The 22,391-nt window shown below is 43.7% G+C and overlaps 1 protein-coding gene and 1 pseudogene across 1 annotated transcript in view; both read right to left on the bottom strand.

The window, feature by feature from the left end:
• Positions 1-6,964: 6,964 nt before the first annotated feature.
• On the bottom strand, positions 6,965-8,275 carry LOC103670934 (annotated as a pseudogene).
• A 7,086-nt stretch (positions 8,276-15,361) lies between these two features.
• The window catches only part of LOC103670935 (guanine nucleotide-binding protein G(s) subunit alpha isoforms XLas), a 54,376-nt gene continuing 47,346 nt past the window's right edge, over positions 15,362-22,391 (bottom strand). The window contains 8 exon segments of the mRNA XM_040638526.1: positions 15,362-15,765; positions 16,002-16,069; positions 16,336-16,466; positions 16,643-16,763; positions 16,870-16,928; positions 17,025-17,098; positions 17,232-17,286; positions 20,521-20,618. Of these exon segments, the coding sequence (XP_040494460.1) occupies positions 15,619-15,765; positions 16,002-16,069; positions 16,336-16,466; positions 16,643-16,763; positions 16,870-16,928; positions 17,025-17,098; positions 17,232-17,286; positions 20,521-20,618 (753 nt within the window). The 3' untranslated portion in view covers positions 15,362-15,618.

The following is a 22,391-nucleotide window of genomic DNA, read 5'->3' as shown; positions in this document are numbered from 1 at the left end:
AGACGCACGGCGGAGGTCCACAGGCAACGTCGTGAAAGTCCTTAATTATAAGCACACATCTGTGTCTCCAAATGTGCTTCGGTGACGTGGCGTGCACCTGGGACCTTCCCTGGGGCTGTGCCCCGTGCCTCAGCTCCTGCCTCTTCTCACGTTTCCGGTCTCAGGCCAATATCACCTCCTCAGGCAGGCCTTCCGTGATCATACTTTCTGCAGTGACACCACCGCCACCACATCCCCTTGCTCTAGATGGACCTTGCGACGCTGAGTTTCCTTGATGATATATTAGGTTAGCATTTTACTGTCTCAATCTCCCTGTGGAATGAGAGGGCTTTCCTGCCCCACTGCTGCTGTCCCTTGGGTGCCCCGCACAGTGTTTGCTGGGTAGTAAGCGCCCAGGAGCTATTTGCTGAGTGGGTAAAGTAGTCTATGCTATGACAAAAAGGGAAAACATTTGTTTTTTTTGGGTTTTTTTTTTTAAGTTTTCATTTAACTTCCAGATAGCTAACATGTAGTATAATATTAGTTTCAGGTGAACAAGACAGTGATTCAGCACCTCCCTCCATCACCCGGTGCTCCTCGTGACAAGTGCCCTCCTTCGTCCCTGTCCCGTTTCCCCATCCCCCCCAACCCCCCTCCGGTGACCAGCAACTGTGCTCTACAGTTAAGAGTCTGTTTTTTGGTTTGCTTCTCTCTTATTTTTTCCCCTTTGCTTATTTGTTTTGCTTCTTAAATTCCACATATGAATGAAATCATATGGTATCTGTCTTTCTCTAACTGACTTATTTCACTTAGCATAATATTCTCTAGATCCATCCATGTCATTGCAAATGGCAAGATTTCATTCCTTTTTATGGCCAAGTACTTGCATTTTCTATCTCTCTATCTGTATCTGTATCTGTCGTCTTTATCCAGTCATCCATCAGTAGGCACTTGGGCTGCTTCCATACTTCGGCTATCATAAATAAGTCTGCAACAAACACAGGGTGCATGTGTCCCTTTGAATTTGTGTGTGTTGTTGTTGTTGTTGTTTTTAAGATTGATTTATTTATTTTAGTGAGAGAGAGAAAGAGCATGTGAACAGGGTGGGGAGGGGCAGGGGGAGAGGGAGAGAGAATCTCAGGCAGACTCTGTGCTGAGCACAGGACCCAGTGCGGGGCTCGATCTCATGATTTAGTGTTTTTGTGTCCTTTGGGTAAGTACCTAGTAGTACGATTGCTGGGTCGTAGGGCAGCTCGATTCTTACCTTCTTGAGGACCCTCCGTACCGTTCTCCAGAGTGGCTGCACCAGCTTGCACTCCCACCAACAGGGCACGAGGGGCCCCTTTTCCAGATCCTCACCAATACTCCTTGTTTCTTGTGTTGTGTTTTTAAAATTAGAAAAATTACTCTTCACAGATTTATGCAGAGAAACTACCAGGACACCATGCTGATCAAAGACGAACCCCAAACTTTATATGTCAACAAGCCCCTCGGTCCTGCTCCACTCAGCCTCATAATATGAAACCCCATTTTGGAAACGTGCTTTGCCTCCCAGCGGACGCGTGCCCCCTGAGGACGGAGCCAGATCTGGTCACCGTCGTCTGGCTCAGTTCTGGTCTAACGGAAGCACTCACGATCTGTGATGAGGAAACCGTTCTCCTGAACAGCTGTTGCCCGTGGGCTGCATCGCCGGCTTTATTTCCAATCTAGCCATTTCGGGTGTTTTTAAAAAAATGCAGTGGGGCGCCTGGCTGGCTCGGTGAGCAGAGCGTGTGACTCTTGACCTCTGGGTCATGAGTTGGAGTCGCATGATGGTCTTAGAGATGACGTCAGGAAATAACGGGATTATAAATAAAAAACAAAATAAAGTAAAATTAAGTGTCTTGGGTCAGAGTTTAAAATCGCAGGCTCTGGAGCCTGACTACCTGGATTTGAACCCCAACTCTGCCTCTTTTGGCTGTGTGAGCATAAACCAAGACAATTGCGTGGCTTTCTCCTTAATTTCTTCATCTGTGAAGCAAGGATAAGAGCCCCTTGCATGATCCTTTGTGAAGCACGCAAACCAGGGTCGGGCAGGTAGTAGGCACTCAATAGCGTTGTCGCACCCCATGGATGTGTCGTCTGGGTCCTGCTCGCACGGACCTGCAGTGGTCGGCCATAGCATCGCAAGGTTTACAAATCTGCGTCTTGCAATTTAGGGTTCTTCTTTTTAAATTTTTAGTTAAAAATGTACAGAAGGAGATGGGGGTGTCATGTGTAGCCCGGTGAGGGAAGTTAACGGGACTGCGTTGCATGTCTGAAAGTTACTAAGAGAGTAGATCTTAGAAGTGGCCACCACAGGGGAAAAGGTTTGTAACTTGAGTGGTGATGGGTGTTACTAGGCTGACTGGGGTGGTCATGTTGGAATATATACATAGATCATTCCGTGGTACCCTGGAAACTCATGCAATGTTATGTCAATTATAGCTCAATAGAAACATTTAGAGAGAGCAGTATAATGAACCCATCACTCCGTTTCCGCAAATACCAGCTCGCGGTCAGTCTCTGTGAGCCCGTGACCAGCACGGCCTTGCTCCGACCCCCACTCCTTCTTCCGCCCAGCTAGCTGACTTGGGGACATCATATTTGGTTCAGTGGGCACACCTAAAGGGTACGAATTCCTGAAAAAGCAGAACTGTAATTCTCTGTCACACATAGAAAAGTTCACACAACTTTTTAAAACATTGTCAAATATTAGTTGCTGTTCCAGTTTCCCGGATAATCTTATGATTTTTAAAAATAGTTGATTTGGGGGCGCCTGGGTGGCTCAGTCGTTAAGCGTCTGCCTTTGGCTCAGGGCGTGATCCCGGCGTTCTGGGATCGAGCCCCACATCAGGCTCCTCTGCTATGAGCCTGCTTCTTCCTCTCCCACTCCCCCTGCTTGTGTTCCCTCTCTCGCTGGCTGTCTCTATCTCTGTCGAATAAATAAATAAAAGCTTTAAAAAAATAAAATAATAATAATAATAATAGTTGATTTGGGGGCGCCTGGGTGGCTCAGTTGGCTAAGCGTCTGCCTTCGGCTCGGGTCACGATCCCGGGGTTGTGGGATCGAGTCCTACATTGGGCTCCTTGCTCAGTGGGGAGTCTGCTTCTCCCTCTCCCCCGGCCCCCACCGCTCTTGTGCTCTCCCTGTCTTTCAAATAAAAAAAAACCTTAAAAAAAATAGTTGGTTTGTTCAAACCAGAATTCCAAATGGGTCTGTACTATCGGGATGCAATCAGAAAAACCTAAAATGTGGAAAACTCGATAGGACAGACCACCTGGTTGCTTAACAGTGAAACTGTAAGAGGGCTCAGAGAGGGAGCTACAGATTAAAGGAGACGTATAAACCAAATGCAGCGTGGTAGCCTATCCAGCCAGCGGTCTCCTGTGTTTTCCTCAAAAGGATTTATTGTTTTACCTGTCGTGTGTTATCGATTCCCCCTTCCCCACCTTTACTGAGGTATAATTGACAATTTAAAAATATATATTTGAATTGTACAGCTTGATGTTTTGATACATGTCTAGTTGTGAAACAGTCATCATAGTTGAATTAATTAACATCTCCATCACCCCACATAGTAGCCATTCTCTTCTTCTCAGCCAGAACCCTTACCACCTAGTCTCTTAGCAAATTTCAGGTACACAATACAGTATTAACCATGCTCACATTGCTGTGCTTTAGATCTCCAGAACTTATTCGTATAACTGAAACTTGACTTCTGACCTACAGTTCCCCTTTCCCCCCAGCCCCCCCACCATTCTCTCTGCTTCTATGAGTCTATTTTATTTTATTTTATTTTATTTATTTATTTATTTTAAGATTTTATTTATTTATTCAACAGAGATAGAGACAGCCAGCGAGAGGGGGACCACAAGCAGGGGGAGTGGGAGAGGAAGAAGCAGGCTCACAGCGGAGGAGCCTGATGTGGGGTCGATCCCAGAACGCCGGGATCACGCCCTGAGCCGAAGGCAGACGCTTAACCGCTGTGCCACCCAGGCGCCCCTATGAGTCTATTTTATTTTATTTATTTATTCAACAGAGATAGAGACAGCCAGCGAGAGGGGGACCACAAGCAGGGGGAGTGGGAGAGGAAGAAGCAGGCTCACAGCGGAGGAGCCTGATGTGGGGTCGATCCCAGAACGCCGGGATCACGCCCTGAGCCGAAGGCAGACGCTTAACCGCTGTGCCACCCAGGCGCCCCTATGAGTCTATTTTAGATTCCACAAATAAGGTGGGTCATGCAGTGTGTTTCCTTCTGTTTCAAGCTTATCTCACTTAGCATAATGTCATCCAGATTCACCTACTTTATCCTAAGTGGCAGGATTGCCTTCTTTTTTAAGACTGAATAATATTCGTGTGTGTGTGTGTGTGTGTGTATGCAACATTTTCTTTGTCCATTCATCTATAGACCGGTTGTTTCCTTATCTTGGCTGTTGTGAATACCGCTGCAGCGAACGTGGGAGTGCGAATATCTCTTCAAGATATTGACCGACTTTCTTTTGGCTCTATACCCAGATGTGGGTTTGCTGGATCATAAGTTTGTTCTGTTTCCATTTTTGAGGGACCTCCATATTGTTTTCCATAGTGGCAGAACCCATTTACCTTCCCAGCAGCCGTGTGCAAGGGTTTTCTATGATTCACATCCTCTCCGACACTTATCTTCTGCCTATACGACGACGGCCATTCTAACGGGTGCAGGGCGATATCTCATAGTAGTTTGGATTTGCATTTTCCTGGTGATTAATGATGTTGAGCCCCTTCTATGCACCCGTTGGTCATCTCTCTGTCTTCTTTTGAGAAATACCTATTTAGATCCTTTGTCCATTTTATAATTGGGTTATTTGGGGGTTTTTTTTGCTATTGATTTTTGGAGGTATATTTGGGGTATTAACCCCTTATCAGATATGTGGCTTGGGCATATATTCTCCCATTCTGTAGGTTGCCTTTTCACTCTGTTCCTTGTTTCTGTTGCTGTGCGGAAGCCTTCTGGTTTGATGTAATCCCATTTGTCTGTGTTTTGCTTTTGTTGCATGTGCTTTTGGTGATATCCAAAAAATCATTGTCCAAACCAATGTAGCTTTTCCCTATGTTTTCTTTTCTTTTTTTCAAGTAGTCTCCACATCCAGCATGGAGCCCAAAGCAGGACTTGAACTCACAGCCCTGGGATCAAGACCCAAGATAAAAAACCAAAACTCTGATATTCAACTGACTGAGCCACCCATGCGCCCCTCCCCTATGTTTTCTTCTATTACTTTTATGGTTTCAGGTCTTACATTGACATCCTCAATCCATTTTGAGTCGATTTGTGTATACAGTGTTAGATAAGAGTCCAATTTCATCCTTCTGCATGTAGATACCCAGTTTTCCCTATAGCCTTTAAGGAAGAGACTGTCCTTTCCCTCATTAGTATTTTTGTCAAAAATCAATTGACTATAGATGTGTGGATTTATTTTGGGGCTCTCTATTCTGTTCCATTGATCTATATGTCCATTCTTATGCTAGTACCATACTGTTTTGATTACTGTAGTTTTGTAATATATTTGAAATATATTTCAGTGTGATCCCTCTAGCTTTGTCTTCTTATTCAAGATGGCTATGATTATTTGGGGTCTTTTGTTCCAAAATAGTTTTAGAATTTTTCTCTATTTCTGTAAAAAATGCCTTTGGGATTTCGATAGAAATTACACTGAATTTATAGACAATTTTGGATATTATGGACATTGTATCAATATTAATTTTTCCAATCCATGAATATGGAATGTCTTTCCATTCACCTGTGTCTTCTTTAATTTCCTTCATTCTGTAATTTCATTGTACCAATCTTTTTTTTTTTTTGCCAAAGTAACATTTTTATTTATTTTTTATTTTTTAATTTTAATTTTTTTAAAAGATTTTATTTATTCATTTGACAGAGAGAGAGACAGCCAGTGAGAGAGGGAACACAAGCAGGGGGAGTGAGAGAGGAAGAAGCAGGCTCCCAGCGGAGGAGCCTGACATGGGGCTCGATCCCAGAATGCCGGGATCACGCCCTGAGCCGAAGGCAGACGCTTAACGACTGAGCCACCCAGGTGCCCCAGAGTAACATTTTTAATACCCAACTTTTTAAACATAAGGTGAAACAGTCTTAGGCAACCCCTGGGAATTTTTAAAAATTTCATGGCAATTACACAGGTATGGATCACATTCAGTATTTAGTGTATGATTGAGTTAATTAAAAAGAAGTAAAAAACAAAGTGAAAGTTAAGAACCAATACGTCTTTGAAAAGCTTCTGATGTTAGTTAACATAAGTGGGAAGAGCCATCAGTGTAAACCTATTTTAATTTTAGTCTCTATCCTTTAAATTGCCTAAAAGTTCTTAGAACACAGAAAAACTAAATTTGAATCCATTCGTAATAGCTTAATAATTTATGTGCCCTATTAGGGTCTTTTAATGGCATGTTTTGAACCAATCATAATTTGCTGCAAAGATAAATCAGAAAAAGAAAACAAATTTTTGAATAGCATGTTACAATGTCCTGGGCAAAAGTAATTATCAAGTAGGAATAATTATACATGCAACAGAATGAGAAATTAAATCCTCTGCTATATATATTTAAGTATTTTGTCAGACGCGAGGAATGTTCTATCAATAGCACTCATCTCCAGGGGCACCTGAGTGGCTCAGTCGGTTGAGCGTCTGCCTTTGGCTCAGGTTGTGATCCTGGGGTCCTGGGATCGAGCTCTGCGTGGGGTTCCCCGCTCCGTTGGGGGTCTGCTTTTCCTTCTCCCTCTGCCTCCCGCCCAGCTCGTGCTCACTCTCTCCATCTCAAATAAATAAATAAAATCTTAAAAAAGAATAACATTCATCTCCCCACAAATTCAATTCTATTTTAAACAAGAAAACAGTTCTTTCTCTCCAGATTTTTATGTTTATCAGTGCAAAGTGAAACAAAGCAATCTCAGTAGAAGTGGCTTATTACAAATTTATTTTAGAAAGGTTTCTTCTTCAAAATGGACTAAAAGATGTCCACGTTATGAGAACGATCAACCTCAGTGACTTCCTCTGCGTCCACCGTGGCCTCTGTGTGGCTTTCTGGGGGCTCGGCAAGAGAGGCCAGTGCCTCATTCGTGTCACTTGCAAAGTTTCTCATGATGCGTCACCATCTTCTTGAACATTTAGATTTTTAATAGCTTGTTTCATCTTTTTTCCCCAACATTTGTGTTCTCTTCCTAGCAGCCTTTTTATGTTCATACTGCTTTTGATTTTCAACGTAGAAAATGTCCTTCGCTTATTCCTCGCTGACGCTGGGAGTGCTTTTCAGGAGATCCAGGAAAACTCCACCTGGTGTTTTTCTTTGACTAGCATTCATTATGAAAAGGCCAGCCTTTTGTTCAACTTTGGCAGTTTTCATCAGAAGTTCAGTTACCTTTTTGTTCCCAATTATCCTCACTACTTGTGCTACCAGATCTTTCTCTGGAAAGATCTGCAATCTGAAAGAAATTTCCCACAAACTGAAAGAAATTTCATCAGCCCGTTTCTCCTGTGACTCGTCCTCTGTGATCTGATACCGGCCTTTAGAGTTCATTCCTAGTCTGTCCCCTCGCCTGTCTTTAGCGGGTCAGTTCTGTGTGAGACCACCTCGCCCATTTTCCTTTGATCCCATCTTTTTGGCCACCGTGCATATCGTCATCTAGGTCTTTGTCTAATCTTTTTGTGTGTTCTTGAGATTTCCTCCTAAGTTTCTTAGCAAGCAAATCATTGCAGGTCTCCCGTTGTCTGCTTCTGTCAATAGCACCCTCCATTCCCAAGACACCAAGTTCAGCGGCCAGTGCGTCTTGACTCCGTTCTTGGAGCCCAGCGCCCCCTATGTCGTTAACCTCCAGGAACAGGTGGTCCCTGGCTGCTCTGGCTTGGAAGGAGGGTTCAACGCTCCTGTCGCATGCATTTCCAAAGATAGCTATTATCATCTCTATCAGAAAAACTCTCTTCGCTTGAATCCACACTTTTTAACAGTCTGATCATGTGATACTGGTGTTGCCGTACCCTGGAAGGGCCTCACGTCGCTGTCCCCACCTAGTGTCTTCAGTCCCTGCAGCTGCCTGTCCCGGCGTGTAGCTGTCATGTCAGAATCCAGGTCGGAAAGCTCCCGCGCCATCTTCCCACAGCCTAGATTGTTTTCTTAACTTCCTTTCTGGATAGTTGTTGTTTGTATATAGAAATGTGATGAATTTTTATGTCAATTTTTAATTTTGCAACTTTACTGAATTCATTTATTCTAACAGCTGTTGTTGAGCCTTCAGAGTTTTCTGTATTTGGGATCATGGTCCTCTGCAAACAGAGGTAATTTTGTCTCTTCCTCTCCAATTTGGATGACTTTTATTTCTTTTTCTTGTCTAATTGTTCTGGCTACAACCTCCGGTACTATGTTGAACAGAAGGAGCAGGAGTTAGCGTCCTTGCCTTGTGCTGGATCTTAGAGGAAAAGCTTTCCGTTTTGCCCATTGATTATGGCATTAGCTGTGGACTTTTTTCATGCTGGCCTTCATTGGGTTGATGTAAGTACCTATTTTGTTGAGAGTTTTTCTCACGAATGGATATAGAACTTTGTCAAATGTTCTTCTGCATCAACTGAGATGATCGTGTAGTTTCTATCCTTCATTTTGCTAACGTACGGTCCCACATGGAATGGTTTGCGTGTGTCAAGCTGTCTTTGCATCTTTGGGGTAAATCCCGCTGAGTCATGGCGTATGATCCTTTTAATGTGCTATTAAATTTTGCTAGTATCTTATTGAGGGTTTTTGCATCTGTGTTCATCAAGGATATCAGCCTGTAGTTCTCTTTTCTTGTGCTGTCTTTATCTGGCTTTGGTATCAGGGTAATACTGACCTCATAATACGAGTTTGGAAGTGTTCCCTCTTTTTCTATTATTTTGGGAGAATTTAAGAAGAATTGGTATTAATTCTTCTTTGAATGTTTGACAGAATTCACCCAGGAAGCCATCTGGTCCTAAGCTTTTCTTTGTTGGGAGGGTTTTGATTACTAATACAATCTCTTAATTTGTTATTGGTTTGTTCAGGCTTTCTATTTGTTCTTGATTCAGTGTTGGTAGGTTGTATGTTTCTAAGAATTTATCTCCTTCTTCTAGGTTATCCAATTTGTTGGCATTTAATTGTTCATAATATTCTCTTATGATCCTTTTTATTTCTGAAGCATCTGTTGTAATGTCTCCTCTTTCATTTCTGATTTTAAAAATTTGAGTCTCTTTGCTCTCTTTTTTTAAAAAAGATTTTACTTTTAAGCAATCTCTACACCCAACGTGGGACTTGAACCCATGACCCCAAGATCAAGAGTCACATTGCTCCACTGACTAAGCCAGTCAGGCACCCTGAGTCTGCTCTTTTTTTCCCTTAGTCTAGCTAAGGGTTTCTTGATTTTGTTTATCTTTTCAAAAAACCAACTTGTAGGGTTTTTTTTTTCCTATTGTTTTTCTATTTGATTTATTTCTGCCCTAATCTTTATTATTTCCTTCCTTTTGCTAGCTTTATGCTTAGTTTGTTCTTTTTCTAGTTCTTTGAGGTATAAAGTTAGGTTGTTTATTTGAGATCTTTCCTCTTTTTTAATGTCGGTATTTATCACTATAAACTTCCCTCTTAGTACTGCTTTTACTGCATCCTTTAGGTTTTGGTGTGTTGTATTTTCATTTTTGTCTGTCTCAAGATATTTTAAAAATTCCTTTTAATTTTCTCTTTGACCCAATAGTCATTCAAGAATGTATTGTTTCCACATATTTGAATTTTCTCATTTTTTACACTTACTGATTTCTAGTTTTATTTTATTTGGATGGGGAAGACACTTGGAATAATTTTGATCTTCTTAAATTTATTAAAACTCGTGTTATGACTTAACATTGATTTATCCTATTTCTGTTGAGAAGAAAGTTCTGTATATATCTCTTTAGGTCCACTTGGTCTGTAGTATTTTTCAAGTCAGCTGTTGTTGACTTTTCTGTCTTGACAGTCTACCCACTATTGAAAGGCTAGTGAGTTTTCATGTTGATCTCATAAACCTGTTCTTTACTAAATTCTCATTTTTTAGTAATTACTTTTCTGTGGATTTTTTGAGGGGGCTCATGATAGTCAATTACACCATTTGCGGTACAAGATAAAAGTTTTACTTCTTCCTTTCAAATTCTCAGGACTCTAATTGCTTTCTTTTGTCTAATTGAATCGGTGTATATTTCCAATACAATGATAAATAGTATGGTGATATAGCACCCTTGTCTGTTTTGTTTCCTGACATTAATGGGAAAGCTTTTAGAGGTTTCTTATTAGGTAAAATGTTGGTTTGGGGAGAAAAAAGTAATATAGCTATTTAACATATCTATATTAATTGGTTACTTGATCATCTATTATTAATAAAACATATTTATATTTAAATATATTTATTTATAAATAATATGTTTATATAAAACATAGGAAAGTACATTTTAGATACTATATAGATGCATATATAGACAGTGTACTTTATATATTATATATATATATATATATATATAGTATACATATAGTCATTAAGAAAGCACCCATTGATTACTATTTTATTGGATTTCCAAAAATATAAACGGGTATTAAATTTTGCAAATATTGCTATTCTGCGAATATTGAACCAACCTTGAATTCATAGAATAAATCTCATCTAGGCATGATGTATTATTTTTTAAATACAATATTGGATTCTGTTTGCTTGTATTTTAAGATTTTTAATTGACATTATAAGTGAGATTGGTCTGTAATTTTATTTTTGGATGCAATCTTTGGCATATTTTAAAATCCGTGTTATACCTGCTTTTCAAAAATAATTTTGAAATTTTCCTTTGGTTATACTCGGGAATAATTTAACTAGTATTGGAATCATTCAATCTTTAAAGATTTAGTAGAATTCTCTGTAAGACTACCTGAGTGTAGTGCCTTCTTCCTTTCTCTCACTTAAAAATGTTTTTTTTGAAGTATAGTATACAGACTGAAATCTTCATGAATCATGGGCATATAACTCAATGAATCTTCTCAAGTAAATTTGCTTAATCAGCATTGTCAAGAAACAGACACCCCATGAGCCTCCCTCAGATGTCCTTCCATTCCCTAGTTTCCCACTCCGACCCGAGCCTGGGTCCATCTTGTCCTGCTGCTCACTATGGTAACGTGAGGGGTATCTTTTTCCCCTGTGGTAACTGATTTGCTTCAATTTTTTTTGTCTCCACCAGGGTCAGTTTTAATAAATAGCATTCTTCTGGACAACTCTTTCATCTAGGCTTTCAAACTGATTTACATAGAATTATACAAATGGCTCTCTTACGATTTGAAAGTTTTTTCCTGTTATCTTCCCTAATCTTTAAAAACTACAGGCACTGGATAGATCTTTCTAGATGTTTCATCAAGGTGTGTGCAACAGAAAATTATGAATCCGTCTTTCTCTGTGTGTGGTAGTGTTATTAAACATACATTTTTCTGTCTGTCTAGCTAGTTATCTAGGCATCTAACTAGTATCTTGCTATCTAGGGATCTCTGTGTATTTCACGTGGTTGAGAAAAATGGAAGGGCAGCTACAAAGCTTTTGCATTCCTGATAAAAGAGAGAATTGGCTGGGCTGTCTTTCCGTCTCCTCTCTGCCTTGGGCTAAGATGTGATACCATCTCGCCACCCAGAGAAAGAAGCCAAGAGAACTGTTGGAGGCCCCGGCCCTGCTATGATGATCTGTTTAAGTAACACCAGGAACTGCTTTCAGGGTTCTTCAGGATTCCTGTGAAGTGAGTTAGAAGCCTCTGTTTGTCTATGCCACTCCAAGTCAAGGTTCTGTCACGGGCAGCTGAACACATTCCTAACTGATAGAATACATTAGACAAAACCAGCAAACTTGAGTTGTTCATAGTATATGCGTGTTTAAACACAGGGAAATTACCACAGAGACACCAAATCCCCTAACTCTAAAATAGGAACCCGGGTAGCAATTACTCAAATTCAGTGCTTACTGCAATGGCCTTTTTCGTGTGGCCGTTCTTAAAAAGCGTAATTTTCATAAATTATTCACCGTGTTTCAAATATCACTTTTCGAAATTTTGGACAACGGGGTCCAGGTCGGGTGCATCTTGTCCAGATGATAGACTACGTCCCCAAAGAGTTTCAAAGAGATTAAAAGAGATAATTCACCAGAAGGGCCTAGGACAGCCCCTCTCCCATGTTAAAGTACCCCGTAAATATTAAGTATAGTGTTTTAATAATCAATGTTAATAAAAAATATTGATGTTACCTACTCACATGGATGGCCAGCTCCTTCTCATCTTTTGTATTCCCACAAGAAAAGTCACCTCCCCTGAGAAGCCCTCTCTGGCTATTCATCTAAAGTGGAATCCCTCCCCAAATATCTCCCATTCCCCATTGCACCATTCTTTTTATTAGCTCAGAGAGCTTGTCGCCATCTGTAATTCTTTTGATTATTTATTTGGTAAATGTGTGTGTCCCCTAATAGAATGTAAACTGCACGAGAGCAAAACCTCAGTGGCTGGTAGAGATTCTGTACTCTGCACATGTTGCATACCGAGATGACCAGTCCTGTCCAAGACACCATGAAAATAGAAGGCCATTGGACATAGGTTTTGCAGAGGTGGTCATTCTTGGGGGTATGATTTTGCCCACATTTAAATAAAAATGAAGGTAGATAAAGATTCCGCTCAACTCTAGACCCTCCTCATACTAGGCTTTATTGGGGAGCTTAGTGGTTTATTATTTTTTTTATTTATTCTCTAAAAGGTCAATACATAATTCTATATAGTCTAGACACCTTTAGAAAGTGTGGCACAAATTGCTACCTTTAGAAAAATGTTTTGCGTTCAAATAGAGATGTGAAATCAGCTGAAATTTTAAAAACCAATGGCTACTTGTAATCAAAGATTTAGATGAAATCTCATAGTTTTTGACTTTCTAAAGATCCTAGAATCTAGATTTTAAAATAGCCCTATAAAAGTTATGTTCGGGACCGGGTCAGAGGGAAAATGGAAATGTTGTCAATAGAAGGAATAAATCCTAAGGAGCAGAAGGAACCCCTCAAACGCATTTGAGTGACTCGAGGGGAGCCCAAGGCAACCCTCTGGACTCGTGGGAAGGCAGGAGTCTGTCCAAAGCCACTGTCCGAGGGAAGAGGACCCCCTCCCTGCTGCGCCACCGACCCCACCTACCCCACCATCACGACTGGCTCTGGAATCCAGAGGAGCCCTGCAGGATTTCCCCTTGGGGTCACAGGTCAGGGACTCCTGACAACAGGCATCCTGGAAGGAACAACAGGAGACCTTTTCCTTTTTTCTGTGTCTTCCAGAAGGACAGTATGGTGTGGTAATCTAGCAGTGGGCTTTGGCTGAGTTTGAAGGCCATTTTCCCCATTTACCAGCCTTGTCTCTTACAAGTAGGCCTGGGTGGATTCATTGGTAAAACGGTGGTGATGGCCGGTACGTAACAGGTGCTGGGTAACTGTGACTTTTATAACCCTCCTTCTGGAGGTTATTGTGAAGTCTGCCCATGTTGACCAGCAAGGGGGTAGGGTTCTGGGATACCGTTTTCTTGGTGTAACTGCTCTAGGGCCTAATTTTGATGGATCTGTGGCTAGTGCTGTGGTAATCACCCGTGGATTCTTCAGAGAAGGTTCCAGAATTTCTATGTAGGGGGGCAAACAGGCAGCCATCTTGGAAGCGCTGGCCATCTGGTGGGCTAGTCTTGATAGCCGGTACCCAGGTTTTAGTTAGCTGTTTATCTGGAGTACTTTGGAGGATGATGGGGATTGGTGGGCTGGTCTTTTGGCTCTGTTTGCATGATAAACACTACGTATCTCGATGTTAATTTGGGGGTGCTTTGGGGGGTTCTGCAACGAAATCTACAGAGCACGCGCACAATTTTTATGTGGACTGAATATTACATGGGAAGCTTTCGAAGGGTTTATGGAGATGGGTATTTGCTACTTTTTCTGCCCTCCTTGGGGCTTATTTTGCTCACCTCTGGGGACTACGTGAGAGGATTGATTTGGCTGGGATTAATTTTATCTGGAAACCAGAACCATAAGTGGATTCAGGGTCTGATGTTTCATTTGGCCACTTTCGGAGGGTACCCTGGCTGATGCTGAAGACAAGCTGGTCTCTCGAGATTCTCCCGCCTCTCCAGGAAGCCACAGCAGGGGTGACCACAGGCTTAAGGTATGACCCCGGGGATGAAGGTTAGGGAGCCCAAGTGGACCTCAGACCCAAGCCGCAGTTCATTACAGCTTTACTGAGTCTCATGTGGGGCCTGTGAATGCTGACCACCCACCCCCCAGGCCCCCCCTAGTGAGCTTATAGTGCATTTCATTGAGACTCCCCATTTTCCCCTTTATATGTATTTTTTCAAGTAAACCATGTGTTTGTGAATTTTACATTTTTAAGACGGTTTATTAGTTCTTATGAGCACTTTGTTAGGGAAATCAACCCTTTGTCACCGATTTTTACCCAGTCTCCACCCCATTCATATTTTTTTATATAATCCTAATTTTATATAGCCCACCCCACCCCATGGCTTGTGCAGGTTAGAGCATATAGAAGAGGCCTTCTATAAATTTTAAAGTACTTTTCTGTATTTAAACATGTGATTGATCCACATAAAATTCCTTTGTGTAGGGGGTGAGGTAGGGATCCAGTTTGTTCCCAAATGTTTAGCCATTTGTTTCAAAACCATTTCTATTTGATAGCTCTTGTCTGTCTCTCCCCAGCTTTGAGGGACACTAGACAAACTTCTGAGATCCTTACTGAAGTGTACAATGTGATGATTTGATAAAGGCCTACACTGTACACCATTTCTTGAGTAACCCCACTCCCCCTTTTGAAACACTGCATTCCTGAATTTCCCCCCACATGTGGGAGTCCATATCCTAAAGCTGGACAGAGAGCCCCAAACTTATTTTGGGGGGAGATTCTAGCTAAAACAGGCACCATATGATGATATATTTAAGGGAAGTTGGTGGAATGGATAGGGTGGCTATGATCAATTCAGAGGTCTTTACACGGGCTAATGGTTTTCTATGGGCTTGGGCAAAGGACAGGGGTAGACTTTTTGGAGTACCTGCAAATTGTTTTCAGAAACCCAAATTATGAGGACTTGTCACGTCAACATGGGGCTTCCCAGATTTGCCGTAGTCAAAACCAGGAACAATGGGTATTTGCTTGAAGCCGCAAGTAAGTCACAGGACTCACATCCTTTGCTCACATTTAATTTTTATTTTGATTTTTTTTTTAATGCTGCACAAGACAATATTTATTTCATTTATTTCATTTATTTCTTTTATTTATTTCTTTTATTTCATTATTTCTGTTTGCTGCTGTTATTTTATTTACTGAAAGAGAGAGGGAACTTTTGTGGCCTTTTTCTTTTTCTCTGTAGGCCGCCTTAAGCTTTCTAAATTTGGAATATTTAAGCAAGCTGAAGGGAAAGGGGTTTCTCAAAATCACTTGGGAGAAGGAAAGGCTGCCTTGTCCATCATGCCCTATGGTGGGAGATCAACTGCGTGTACAATTACGTTTCACTCTTAATTGTGCTTAAGGCTTTAATTAAATTTGGGTGTTCCCTTCTTAGAGCAGCTCGTACTGACGAAGGTGCATGCGCTGAATGATGTCACGGCAGTCGTTGAACACACGGCGAATGTTCTCGGTGTCCACAGCGCAAGTGAAGTGGGGGTAGCAGTAGTGGCGGCCGTCCCCACTAGCAGTGCTGATTCTCTGCGGCACGAGCACAAGAGACCAGAGTCAACGCCGCCTCCCTACCGTCATCAACGGGGCGTCCACCAAGCACCCGTCCACCCGCTACGGACGTCACGTTAAAGCTACAATGCTCGCTGGCTACCCGTGAAATACAATGGAAGAACTGGAGAGTGTAATCCCCACACGCTCAGGTAACCCCCCCCCCCCAAGAAGCAGCACCAGCCAAGAGAGAACTAAGGACAGTCTCTACTCACCAGAAATTCGTCGCGGATGAAGTACTTGGCCCGGGTCACGCGGGGGTCCTCTCCGGGCTCTGGGGTAGCTACGAAGAACAGAAATAGTTCTGGTGAGGTCACGCAAAGGTAAGAGCAGAGCCGGAGCGCCGGCGTCGCGGCAGCCCCTCGGAGCAGACGGCAGTTTCTCCTGCCTCGCGGGCGTGAAGGGACATTCCCATTCTTAGAGGTGGTTCATTGAGGTGACTGTAAAACTCCACCCCCATGAGACGTCCCCAGAAATGGAACGGGCAGCACACTGCTGAGGGCACAGGACCAACGAGCGGACCGCGCCCCGGCACAAGGCCGCACGTACCATCCTCAGGAGTAGTGTAGCGAGCAAACTCTGGAAAGTAGTCCTCAATCTTCGATTTTCCAGCGAGGACTTTCTCGGCGAGCAGGTCTTGCTTGTTGAGGAACAGGATCACGGAGATGGTGCGCAGCCATCTGACGGAGAGGGACGCGGGTTCAGCGTCGGGGAAGGCGCGCACGCGGTCCGCGAGGGGTCTGGCACGCTGGCACGGGACCGGCTTTAAGAGCGGCGCCGACACAGGGCCTGGGGCTCCGTCGCCGGCCCCCCGGGGGAGAGGCTGGGAGGGAGCAGGGGGCTGAGCTCCACAAACCTGTTGTTCCAGATGCTCTTGAACAGGTTCAGAGCCTCCTGCAGGCGGTTGGTCTGGTTGTCCTCCCGGATGACCATGTTGTAGCTGCTGCTGGCCACCACGAAGATAATGGCGGTCACATCTTCAGCACGAGAAAGCAAAGGCAATGCATGTTAGAGGGGAACGTGATCCTTAACGCTTCAAAGCAAAACGCCCTTACAGAGCGGAGCAGTCTATGGCTTCCATACCGTTGAAGCATTGGATCCATTTGCGGCGTTCGTCGCGCTGGCCACCCACGTCAAACATGCTGCGGGAGACAGAGGACAGCCGGTCACTCCACCACTCTGCTGGTGGGGGCCGAGGGAAACCAGTCTCTCTCTCAAAAAGGGAGCCATTCACTTACTGGAAGTTGACTTTGTCCACCTGGAACTTGGTCTCAAAGATTCCAGAAGTCAGGACGCGGCAGCGAAGCAGATCCTAAAACAAAAGCTGGGTCAGTGGATCTCCCCAAAAGCAGCCGGAATATTCGTAAATGCCAACTGGGAGCACAAGTCTTGACTAGCTGGGAAAGAGGGCTGCGAGTCCTCGGACGGTGAGAACGTTCACATACCTGATCGCTGGGCACATAGTCAGCCTGCTTGATGACATCGATCTTGTCCAGGAAGCTGGGAGAAGAAAAACACGCAGGGGTGTTCCAAGAGCTCCTGAGCTCGTGCTGATTTGCCCCTAATTCCTGTCGCACTATGAAGTTGAGCTTGACGGACACGGTGGTGTCGGAGTTCTATGGCAGTCCGTCAGCGGGAGTTTTGCCTGGGTTGGTTACGTTTATGACTCAAAGCCTATGCCTTGGGAAGGTGAGTGCGAGCAGCATTTAAGAGAAGTGCACTTGGCGGACCAGCAGATCTAGGAACCCGGAAGTAGGACTGGACTCTCAGGGCCCTGGCCGACAGGTGCAGCACAGGACTAAAGGGGGGGCTCTGGACTTGCAACCAGCAGAGGCCCCCAAACCAGGCCTATCTGATCTTGTGCCATTTCAAAATGATTAAAAATTTTAAATTTTCAAGTTGTTTGCCTTTGACTAAAATAGCAAGTAATTTGAAAACTGTCTACTTACGACCCATTCCATTTTCTTTTCTTTTCTTTTTTTTTAAGTAAAATGGCACACTTAAAAGCAGCAAGGATTTTCCCCTCCAGGGACTCGTGAAAATGAGATTGTTTGAATTACTCAGAATGGGTATCCCTTCCTCCTACTTTTTAAGAATCTCACTTATTAAAAGAGAACAAAAGAGGTTGACACAAAGGGGCCCTTTCTGGCCTAACCACACCGAACAGGAAACAAACACAAAGTTCCCTTCCGTTCTGTTTGGTCCATGAAATAGAACCCTCCAGATAGCAGACTGAGTTTTTAAAAAATCCCACAGCCATCCAGGTTATGGATCCTTCTAGGGCCGGGATCCCGCACAAAAGAGGGGCTCGGGGCCTGAGACGCAATCGCCCACCATAAGGACATTTTACATCAAGAGCGGGCCGCGACGTTCCCAAATAACGAGGACCTCACTGGTGTGGCTGGCCTAGACACACCATTAGGAAAAAGAACTTTGGAAAGATTGGGGTCATTTAATTGATATGGAAAAATGAATGTTAAAACGGGAGGCGGGGTAGTTTTTCTCAAGCGGGAGGGGGGGGCTTTGGAATTGTTCTAAAACTGAAAAGAAAATCACAAAGGGAGAAAAGTCTACTTTGAAGAAATTCTGCCAGTTTCCCCCCCACCTTCCTTTTTACCAGTTGAGAGTTAGTCTGGCTTAGAGGATATACTAACTTGCCCAATCAGTCCTACATTACAGCACCAGTCCAGAAATAGCTCCCTAGCCGCCCTGGCCTCCAGCATGTTGCCACGGCAACAGAACCACAGTTCTATAAATAGATCATCAGCACCAAATCTTGTGAGAGAGACATCTGGAGCGGCGCCAGCCAAACCCCAGCTCAACAAATAAAAATAGGCAGCTTAAGAAATGGGCAAGATACCAGTATGGCAACTTTAACATAAAGGCAGTTAAACCAGAAACACACTGGTCAGCGTGTCGGGCGGGGCTGTTCTAATCATCCCGCCGACGAAGACGTTTTAAAAGTTGTAAGCTATGTTTTTTTTCCCCCCTCCAAGTTTCCTTAAAACTTTCCATAAACTGTGCAAATGTTGCCATTTTCAGATAAAGTTGCAGGAACAACTTAATGTTGCTGTAAGAGAAAACTTTTTAAATGGTGTGAAATAAAAAAAAATTAAACAAAACCCAGAAACCCGGCTGAATGACTGTTCATGAAATTGTTAGGCTCTCCGCCCCCCGCCCCCAGCACTCAAAACGGGGAGGGTCAAACCTTCCGAATCTTGTACCTGTACTTCTGACTTGGAGCCAGAATACCAAACGCAAACAATTCCAGGATTTCCATTTGTTTTGAGTTACTATAATTAGCACTTCCAGCTTTTAGTTCAAACTTTTGAGAAAATCAGGGACTTTGTTGAAGAAGTGGTAGGGGGTTGGGGTCACAGGGACTGGCTAAGACGGACTGTTTTTCTCTGCTTGAGAACATACGCAGATGGGTGGGTATGGTCCCCGCGACACAGCTCTGTGTGTGGCCGCTGGACACCATCTGCCGTGGGCTCCCCGTGGGGGGCGGGGCCGGGGCGCGAGACACTGATAGGTTTCACAGACCCTACCAAACGCTTCTGTGATTTGCAGATAACAGATTCCAGGGAACTTGCTGTTGGCTGTTACCTCTTCCTCCCTATTGATTCCACTGGTGGTCACAATGAACCCCTCAGGCTTGGGGCTCCTGCGCAAGGCAACTGCGGCTTTCTGTGAGCCAGCCTGGAACCCTGGGCCTCACGGCTTGATATTTTTTTTTTTTTTAAAGATTTTATTTATTTATTTGAGAGAGATAGAGACAGCCAGCGAGAGAGGGAACACAAGCAGGGGGAGTGGGAGAGGAAGAAGCAGGCTCACAGCGGAGGAGCCTGATGTGGGGCTCGATCCCGTAACGCTGGGATCACGCCCTGAGCCGAAGGCAGGCGCTTAACTGCTGTGCCACCCAGGCGCCCCGACTTGATATTTTCTATAGCAAAGTCGCTTCTAAGCTTCCGCGACCTATAGAAGAAAGGCTGGAGCCTCGCAAGTATCTATCACCCCCGCCCAAGTCACAAGACACCCCAACTTCAGAATATTTTCACCGAAAATATTAGCATGTTTGTGGATAGCAACAAACTGTCTTCCAAACATCTCCTTATGGCTCTGAGCACCCTGTAATTCCTCTACCGGGGCCGGGCCAGAGAGGCGGTAAGTGCGCCGTCTACTCCCCACGAGGGCAAGCGTCCTGGAGGGAAAGCCCCGTGTGAACGAATAAGGTAGGAAATGGAACGCAACAGCATGGGTAACGCTGGGCTCTGACAAGGACCGTGTCACTCACCCGATCGCAGAAAGAGCAAGCCGATTATCAGCTACGGAGAAGGGGGCGGGGCACGGGTTTGTCCTCGCCATGTCAGTTAGGTTTTTAAAGAACAGCAATAAGATATAATATTTTTACATTATTCAAATCGTGAGAGCTGCCCAATCTTCCTAAAAGCTTGGAGGTCAATCCAGTTAATTACCTCAAGCTAATTAATTACGAACATCACTTTACTGCCAGTAATTATCATTTTGCTCTAACAGGCATTAATTGTTTATATAAAATAATGTCACTGCACTAAAAAGTGCAATTAAGGGCTTTCTAAAACAAATGAATCAGACCAGAACTTTCTAAGTGCAGGTGGGACTAACTGGCTGGCTTCTACAAGGGGTGTTGAGATGTCTGGTGTTTTCTCCATTTGTGCCTATGCCGTGTGTGGAGGGGGGAGAGAGGTTACTCACTACTGGGCGCAGTCAATCAGCTGGTACTCGTTGGAGCGCTCGTAGCAGGCACGCACTCCTTCGTCCTCCCACAGAGCCTTGGCATGCTCATAGAACTCCTGAGAGCAAACACAAGAGAGAACACACGTGAGCTCGTGCCCAGGCAGGCGCCCTGCCCCTACAACCCAGACACCACAGTTCACAGTGGGACCAGCACGGGTGAGATTCCCACTTGCGAACCCAGTTAATGACTTCGTGCTCAAAAGAACTTTCATTCAATTTGTTAAACGTAATTAAAAGCCAAAGTAATTAATTTATTGTGAATTAACTGGTCTTGGGTAGTGTTCCTCCTGTGTTTTTTTGGGGGGGGGAGGGGGACAGGACAGAGTAAACTACTGAATCACTCTGTTTCTCCGCACAATTGCTTTTACGGGAAAGATATACATTAATCTGCATTAGGAAAATATGCCAAGGAATGATTCAGTGTTGTGAAAACATGATATTTCATTTGTAAGATGTGCTGGGATGAAACTTCCCTTCCAGGAAAATTTGAATTTTACCCAAAAAATATTATGGTTGGGAATGGCTGGCAAATCTGGCCTTGTCAGTGCCTATCCCTTGGGAAGGGTCGTAACAGGGAGAAACAAAGGAGCAAATAACCCCTGTTGTTTTAAACTGCAGTAGGTTACGATTCATATTTCATTTGAACATAGAAACATTTTTAATTCTACAGGGGCAATCTTCCCTCACAAGGAAAGAGAAGGTTTTTCTTCAATGTGAATTCAGCCAGAGAAGGATTAAAAGTAGGCAGGGACACAAAGTTCAGCTATCAGCACAACTAATAAAAGGTTACTGTTCTGGTACATTTTCAATCAGCTGCCATGTTTCCTTCTATTAAGAAATATGCATTATGTATATCGCGCTGACTGCTTGAATTTTTTTCAAACAAACGCTATTAAAAAAAAAAAGAAAAATTGGCCTAGCCCTACTTATTAATACTGCTTCCCTGCTAGTAGAAGTTTGCAGCCAAGCCCATTTAAAATACACAAACACAAATTCCCAGGAAAGCCTGACAAAAGGCCACAATAACTCATTGTTCTAACTGTAGACAAGTCTTTTCCTTCTGGGCCTCATAAACTCGCGCATCTTTCCATCTTGTTTCCCGTTCCCCTCTTAGAAACCACTCTTCCCCTACAAAGGGGTCAAAACGTATACGTTTGGGCACGGGCAGTTCTGTGTCACCTAAAAATATTTCTTTATGGGACGGAGAATCTTTGTAAACAGTGTTCTGCACGCCAACAAGGACGCACGGAAGAAAATCTCCAAGTTATAATTTAGGTGAAAGTCCTTTCTTTCCCTTTTTAAAAAAAAATGAGAAAAGGCTTCATCTGCCCCAGTGCAAGGGCTGATTTTAGGGAAAAAAAACCTCATAAAGGTCAACAGCAAATTGTTGAAAATGAGAACGTCTCCCATTTCCAGGGCTGGCACTTCCTTTCTGCCTTCTCTGCTCTCTTCGGACACGTTCATTTAACTGGACGACTAGCATCTGTAGCTTCACCTACTGTTCGGTTTGCCACAAGACGTGTCCGAGGGAATAATTCAGGCTGCGCCACAACTCGTACCATTTTCCCTGAAAAACACCTACAATCTAGTCATGCAGAGATGCCAGTGCGGCGTTTCCTCGTGGGGATGGGCGAGCCAAGGCGTACGAGGGGTGATCGAATTTTGCTCACCGTCTTGAGCAAAAACCCTACTGATCATTAAAGTTTTGGTATCGAACACTAAGGACCCTCATGGAGTTCACTGTCCCCTACGAATCGGTGTCACTGAAAGGTGTTTCGCCGGAAGTGTGGCTGAAACGGGACCGGTGGATGGAGCTCATGACCTGTGCC

This window comes from Ursus maritimus, unplaced genomic scaffold (genome assembly GCF_017311325.1).
Source record: "Ursus maritimus isolate PB19 unplaced genomic scaffold, ASM1731132v1 scaffold_22, whole genome shotgun sequence".
NCBI classification, from domain to species: Eukaryota; Metazoa; Chordata; class Mammalia; order Carnivora; family Ursidae; genus Ursus; species Ursus maritimus.
Note: the sequence above shows the minus strand (reverse complement) of the source record. Positions and strands in the feature narration are given on the sequence as shown.